The sequence below is a fragment of the Idiotropiscis lumnitzeri genome, chromosome 6 (genome assembly GCF_059441095.1).
Source record: "Idiotropiscis lumnitzeri isolate Australia: NSW breed Sydney's pygmy pipehorse chromosome 6, RoL_Ilum_1.0, whole genome shotgun sequence".
Lineage (NCBI taxonomy): Eukaryota > Metazoa > Chordata > Actinopteri > Syngnathiformes > Syngnathidae > Idiotropiscis > Idiotropiscis lumnitzeri.
The window spans coordinates 17,537,827-17,545,495 of NC_142396.1; the positions used below are offsets into that span (position 1 = coordinate 17,537,827).

Here is a 7,669-nt window from a genome sequence, read left to right on the forward strand (position 1 = left end):
TTTCAAAGTCATTATGCACGTACTGCACCTCAGTTTTAGGTCGGCATGAAATGGTCTGAGTTCGAATAGGAGCAACAACATCCAGGACATTTGGGATTTTCCAGTTGAATTAATGCAGAAGTTCAACACAGTCTCTGCATTCGTAGTTGTTAACGCACAATAAAATCATCTAAGAGCTTTAGCGTCAACAGATGAGATGACAACACCTTTTGAAATAATGAGATCAAGAACATCACCTTGAGTATGTATCTGACTCATTTACATGTTGTGAGAAACCAAAAGTATCCATCAACAAAATTTTATCTTGTTCCGACACATTAGTACAGATTGCCTATAGCATTTCTTCAAACTCCTCCATGAATTTGCCATTTTGTCTTTATAATGATTACAATAATAATCATTTGATCCGCTTTTACCAAACATAAATAAATTCATTAACATAAAATGATGTTTTAATGAATTCAAGTCACACAATACAATTGAACACCGACAAAATTATTTATAACAATTCATTAGTCACACTCACACCTGGACAATTTAGTGTCTTTATTGAACAATGTGTTTTTGGAACGTACCTGCAGAAAGCCTACACAAGCTCGGGGAGAAGATGCAAACCCCACACAGGAAGGCCTGAGTCGAGTTTCGAGCCTTGAAAAACGTGACGCAGATAAGCCAACCACTAGGTGTGTTTTGCACGTAGTGCAGATATGCTGTTAAAATTAATTCAAACCATTGTACTTTCAGGTTAAATACTGGACATAATATTGAAAATTAAAGGCAATAAATTTTATAAAGTTGAGATTATGTGCATAAAATCTGTACTGTACTGTGTTACAAATTCAACCCAGTGCAACTTTTAACTCAAAATATTTAACTTAATGCGACAATTGTACGTTGATGTGATGGACCATAGTCTTTTTGCACATCATTGAAATTACTATTGGGTTTTTAAAACGAATGAACGTTGTAAAAAATTCTGAGCATTCTACACACCCTCCCTTTAACACGATAGTGACAAAACCCATCTTGCATTACTAAAAAAAACATACCAAGAATATTAGTTGAGTTAATTCATCGCATATATAAAAGTTTTACCGAGAGCCTCGTATATAATCGGCTGGTTTGGAAGAATTGGTCCGTTTTCTGCTAGAATAAAGAGAAAAGTCATCTCATATTCATGGTTGTTTTACTAAAGAGGCATATTGCCCCCTGGTGGCCAAGATATGGATTTGCAGCTCCAAACTTGGATATCGGTTGTGCGCGTTCCCATTTTTGAAGGGGGCGGTGGTCTTGCATTGTTTTTACTGAACATTCGCAGAGGCGGGGAAAAGGGGAAAAAGCACCATGGCTGCAAGGTTTGTAGTTTGTTTTTCTTGCACCTTTTGTTACTTGTTAGAAGCCCTTTTCCACCAGTCATTTTTAAACGTGTAACATTTCGATGTTTGTAATGGAAAGCATTCCAAAAGTGTGTTTGTTTGTTTGTTTGTTTGTTTGTTTGTTTTTAACAGGATTCGTGTTGTCCTCCTCCTTGGAGTGTTCCTCACTGGACTAAATGCATCCAGGTACTATACCGTAAAATAATAATGTACTGACATTTCGTCAAAAGTACTCACATTTTAAATAGAATTAGTATACAGAGGTTTGTGTTTATTCTTTTTTTAATTATGAATAAAAAGTACGCGTACCGATTCTTCTGTCGTCAAATACGTTTTTTTAAACGTTCACTTATTTAAAATACGGGCTGGCCTGTATTGAAAACAAGGGCGTGCGTGTATGCGCGCGCGCGCGTTTTTATTACTGTTGGCTCACTTTACGCTGTTGCGTCTACGCTATCGAAACAATATGTTCCATAGCTTTTTAAACATTGTAAATTGACTCAAAAATGCAATTTTTTTACATTGTGTCATAGTCTGTGGAAGTTGAAAAAAGAAACAATCCTATTTTGACAAAGTCAGTAGTAGAATAGATAGATATCTGTTTTCAAATAGAGGGAGTTATAGTGGAAAGTGAATTTAATCACAGTAACAACTGGACCAGTACTTGAGGAACAATACTTGTTCACTTTTCACCACTGCATCTTGATGTACAATTAAATACTGCTGAACGTTCTCATGACAGATTGGTATTAAACCAAGAACTTTCCAACCTTTTCAATGAGCTGTGGAGGCTGGATACAAATCGAATGACACCTGGTGTAGATTACACCATCTCGGTTCAAGTATGAAGACTCTGTACTTTACTCTTAATGTGACTTTTTTTTTCATGCTGATTAAAAAGCGGTGTGTGTTTTTTTTTTTTTTGCGCAAGGGCCGGGCAGGGTTCGTAAGCCCGGGCAGTCAGGCTGTACTAGATCATGCTTCTCTGCCTCTCTTCTCCAATGTCAATGAGCTCAAGATGGGGAACACCACCACCATCTCCAGTTAGTGCCAACTTTGATACCATCCTATTCTATTGCGTCAAAAGTGTGTGAGTGGTGAAAGCCAACGAAGTGACAAAGTCATGACTGGAAATAATGGATGTTGTTTGAGCCTTTATTTGAGAACCATTTTTTTTACTAGTGTGTGACACATGTCTACACTTTTGGGCTGATATGATTGCAGTCTGGTAGTTACTAGTAGTTAATTGTGTAGTAGGAGGCCGATCGTGGCACTAGTAGTCGTCGCCTTTTGATTATGCTGTGTTGAAGGAACCTGGAGTCCACTTTTAGTAAGTGTGTGTAAATGTTCATTCAGTACCTACATTCTGTCTAAATGCACGTTCAGGGCTTTTGAGGCTGCTGGACAACTATGAGAGGGCAACTGGCGTGGCTGAGCGAGTCACCGCAGAGGAGCAGCGTGAGATCAACCTCTTCTTGGATGCGATCTTACAGACAGAAGTCATGAAGGTGCAATTCAAACACGTTTGGACGACGTGTTATAATTAATTAATTATGAATTTTTTTTTATTTAAAAAAAAAAAAAAACGAGAAAAATGGATCATTTTTATCATATTGTATTTAGAAATTCCTTTCCGTTTTCAATGTTCCAAATAATGAACAAATTATTTAATAAAATATATAAACATTTAAATGTACAGGTTGACTCCAAAAAAAAGCAAAACAAACAAAAAAAATCAAATTAGCAATACACTTGAATGAAAGAATTTGGGGAAGATGGCTAAATTCATGTGACAACCACGACAGGATTTGCTTTGCTGAGATAATTGGGCGGTGTGTGGCCATCCTTTGCCTCCGCTCACTCCACACGAATGTTCTAAAACGGCAGCTCTCCCCCAAAGGGAGTTTCGTCTTCTCACTGGAAACATTCTTTCACACAGAGAGAACAGTAAACATGTGGAACATTTGTGTGCAGCTGTGGAATGCCGCATTGTCTTGGCCATAAAGCAAACTGGACCAGGACCAGTACTTGAGGAATTTGTGAGAGGGCCTGACTGAAGTTATTGGCTTCTTGTTGCTTGTGTTTGATCAACTCGAACGCACTACTCTATAGCATCCAGCTATTTCTTAGCGCTTGTTCTCATTTGGGTCTCAGTTCAAGTCTATCTCAGTTGACTTTGACGCAAAAGCAAATTTATTTTTTTGGTAAAACGGCACGTTTTAGAGTGGCCTTTTATTGCGGGAATAATTTTTTGCTCAGTGTGCTAACCAACTTGAACCAACCAAAGTGTGTTTCTACTATATTGGGTTGCTCTGATGTTGTCTTTTCTTAGCGTGCTCACAGATATTTGGTGAGTAAAGGACAGTCTTCATCTAATTTGAGACACTTTAAGAGTCAGCTGCACTTAATCTGGTTCCACCTCTACCACAGACAGAGGAACACTGGGTAAGAGCACATTCTCTGAACACGACGACGTTTTACGCATATTGTAATATGAATACACGAGGTGACTTTTGATGCTATATGTGCAAAATGGAAGTGTTGCTTGTCTTGTAAAAGGATAATATTCCTGTACACTGCCGACTAAAGGCACAGCAATTTGCAATGGACGTTACAACACACATTTTATGGTGGAATCATTTTCACAGACCTGACTCCTGTGGCTTCGAGCACGTGTTTGTTGGCGAGATCAAATCTAGCAGCGAAATCACAGGCTTCCATAACTGGATCCAGTTCTACATGCAGGAAAAGGGCAGTCTGCTGGACTACAAAGGCTACAAGGCGAGGGAGCACGATTTGGTACGTGTGAACACTCGGCCGCTCATCGCTCTGGTCGTCACGCGACCTAATACTCGCGTCCCTTTCAGCCCGACGAGGACGACCACGTCGTGAGCCTCCAGTTTAGTTGGCACAGTGTGGTCAAACCGGTGGGCAGCTCCTTCATCGGAACCAGCCCCGAGTTCGAGATGGCCCTCTTCACCGTCGTCTTCCTCATGAACACGGAGAGAAGCACCACGGTGCTGGTCAACATCGACCAGAGTCAGATGGAGCTGGTGGTCATCCGACATGGACGCTCCCTCGGCACGGCCTACCCCAAACTGCTCAGTAGCAACAGCCGGCACATTAGACAGCACTCGCAATGATCTTTTATTCGGTTTCAATTGAGCTTTATTCTACGAGAAAGTGGTCCACTTCAAAAGTATACCTCCTCTCAGAGTCCTGGCCAAACCATATAAACACAAATACAGACTGAAATGTACTCATGGCCTACAAAGGAATGCATGACCGACTATTTTTTGTATTATGTTATCGAGTCATCAGACTGATATTGCCATTAAAACTTTAGCAATAGAACAAGCATGTTGGTTTTTCTTTACTCGCTTATATTTTCAGTTCATTCACAATAACAGCATGTTCTTATTGTGAAGTTCACTGGTGGTAGGCGATCTAGCAATATTAGCTTGCTTGCCGCCCTGCTGTGACGTAACAAGCTGAGCTCCAAAAAGGGGCGTGCCAATTTGTCGTAAATATCACAAAAAAAAAATCTTAACTCACTGCAGAGTCTTTTAGGGGGGGAGCATTTTAGTACTGATGTCATTTTTACATGTAAACTTATTCCAATAGTGCCAATGCTAACGTCAGTGAAGCGTCCCTTTAATTCCTAAATGGGAAATGTCAGATTATTGAAAAGCCTTCAGTCACATCTTGTTTTATTTGAGAACCATTGTTGTGCTGAATAGATGCAAAAAATAGCTCTGGAATTGTTGAAATACAATGATGCCTTGAGAGTTTAAATTGTTGCTGTATATTCTCAAAACACTCGTACCTCAAATCATCTCTCCCCATTAATATGAATAGCTAGGCCACCATCCATTAAAGCAACCTAAAAAATGTTGTATTGTGTTTTTAATGAGGAAAAAATATGTAATGACATAATTGCATTAAGAAGAAATTTTGAATTTAAAACAAAACCGTTTTCGTCTGATTTTGTACTGCAATACAGTGTGCTGTTCAGTCGGTGTCTGTGGCTTTGCCTCCAGGGGGCAGTGCACGACAGATTCATGGCGAGACTCAGCTCCTCTCTCTTGGCTGCTCAATATTGGTCTCTACAGAGGAAAGAGAATATATGTCTGTGAGTATTGTTATCTTGTCTGAAGGTGTTGGCGCATTATTTGTGCTCAGCTATGCATTTCTTAAAGGGTGACACCAGCACAAAAATGGTAATTGTTGGGCTGTGTGCCTTTTGCACGGATTTCACCAAATAACTTCACATAGGGAGATAAAGGCATATCTTCATGCACTAAGTGTAAATCACGTGTTACGTGAAGTTATGTGAAATAACAAAATTGTTGTAATGATAAAGATACATAAACATGTCTATAATCATGTCAACTGAGTTTTGCCATTCATGGTCTGTGTCTGTATGTGGGTCGACCTTCTCAAGTGACGTCACGTTGAAGTCGGTCGGTGAACTCTGGGTCCTTTTTTTTTTTTTCAGATTTAGCAACTCGGACCACCCAGTTCAAAGGGGCATTCTAGTGCACTTTTCCAGTCGTGAGTCGGAAAAGTCAGACTTCGAACCTTTTTCGAATACAGCATCGGGCTGCTGCTTGCTCGATGTTGGGAAGAGTGAAGATGGCAAATCACATCCTCTAAAAAGGTCAAGGAAAGTTTTAAAAGAACCGCTGAAGACGGAGAGGACATGTACGAGGGGATTAAATGTGGTGTTTGAAAGAGTTCTTGCTGTATCAACTTTCTCAATGAAAAACTGCAGGAATCTATTGCACTTTTCAGGGGAAAAGTCTGAGCAAATAGACTGAGGGGGTTTAAGTACAGAATCAATCCATTGCTGTATTGAACATCAATGGGACGGGCTGAACCATTCAGTCTGGAAATGGTACCCTTCAAAACTGAGACAACTGGAGCAATAAAAAAAACGACAAGTGCGGTAGTATCACTGTTTCTGAATTCAAATTAATTTCAGTGATTGCCTCAAAACGCTGCGCAACGAAATAAGGGTATTTTTGTCTTGGTCATTTACACTAATCATTGTTCAGTTTTTTTTGCTGTACTTCCTGTGTACTTTTCAATGTGGTCACTTCAAAATGTGAAGTAGCTTTTTTGTGAGGACGCATGTGTATGCACAAGGTGACACATGAACCCTTTCAAGACAGGAAGTTGTGAGATTTCCTATTGTGAATACTATACTTCAAACATGCAGCAGAATGTTGATGTCGCTTGGTGCACTTTATCTCGTTTCCTATTTGAAAAATTAACAGAATTTAAAGCGCTCAAAATGTAACATAAGAAGTAATCATTTGAAAAAATAAAAGGCAGTTTCAGTTATAACAATCACTTTATCAATGGCATGACAGTTCACAGAAGCGTGTGATTAATACAATTACTCAGGAGTAGTAATTTAATTTCCACAAGCACACACAGCATCACCTTTGGAAAAACATTGGAAAAGCACATCCTGAACACTTCTTGATTGTCGAGATATTGAGAAGAAGAATCTATAAAAGTGGAGACGTCCCAAAATGCAGTATGCAAACTTCCAACACAATAGACCAGCATGCCGTGTTCTGTCAAATCAATTCCTGGACAGATACAACCAGGTTCAAAATTTGTTAGTTTGGCAAACCATAGTTGTGTTTACTGGGACAAGTATGGAATTTGGCACTGGAAAGAACATCAGTGAAACAGGCGGTGCATTTCATATACCGTAGTACTTTTAACTGGAAGACTACATTTGGTCAAAGTAAACTGAGTAAAGTATCCAGAGCAGCTGAAAGAATATTTGACTCAAATTCTGTTTACTGGGACCAAATAGTCTTTCAAACAAAACGTAAACTAGGCTATATATTGGATGCGATGTGTTTACACGAAATCATGCTTTTTGTAAAAATTAAAATTTAGATATTGATGCATGTTAATTGTCCACCTAATTCCCTTTAAAATGATGTATGATAAATGAAAGCACTGCAATAAATGACAAAGTACAGTAAATTCAATGTTGGCAGGCTGAAATTCTTTTTGATAAAACTGCATTGAAAATTTTGGCACATACATAATTCAAAGGTCCAAGGCAACCAGTCGACCATTAGAAAAAGACTGCAAACTTTCAGTTGAAAAACCACTCGGAAGTCAATTCCAAGCGCAAGAAAGGAATTCATCTGAGATTTTAGTCTTTTAAAAGTGTGGCATCTCAACCGATGAAATAGGGCACAAAGGTGATTTGGCCTCAACCTCAAAACAACTTTGAAGATTCCAATTAGCTTACAATTTATTTG

At 39.1% G+C, this 7,669-nt stretch overlaps 1 protein-coding gene across 1 annotated transcript; it reads left to right on the top strand.

Moving 5' to 3' along the window:
• The first annotated feature begins 1,284 nt into the window (after positions 1–1,284).
• Positions 1,285–4,733, top strand: endouc (endonuclease, polyU-specific C). Its single transcript, XM_088298022.1, has 8 exons — positions 1,285–1,355; positions 1,509–1,562; positions 2,119–2,218; positions 2,308–2,419; positions 2,763–2,884; positions 3,709–3,821; positions 4,025–4,175; positions 4,244–4,733. Exons 1-8 carry the CDS (start codon positions 1,345–1,347, stop codon positions 4,517–4,519), a joined length of 939 nt encoding a protein of 312 aa, XP_088154148.1. The 5' UTR covers positions 1,285–1,344; the 3' UTR covers positions 4,520–4,733.
• The last annotated feature ends 2,936 nt before the right edge of the window (positions 4,734–7,669 follow it).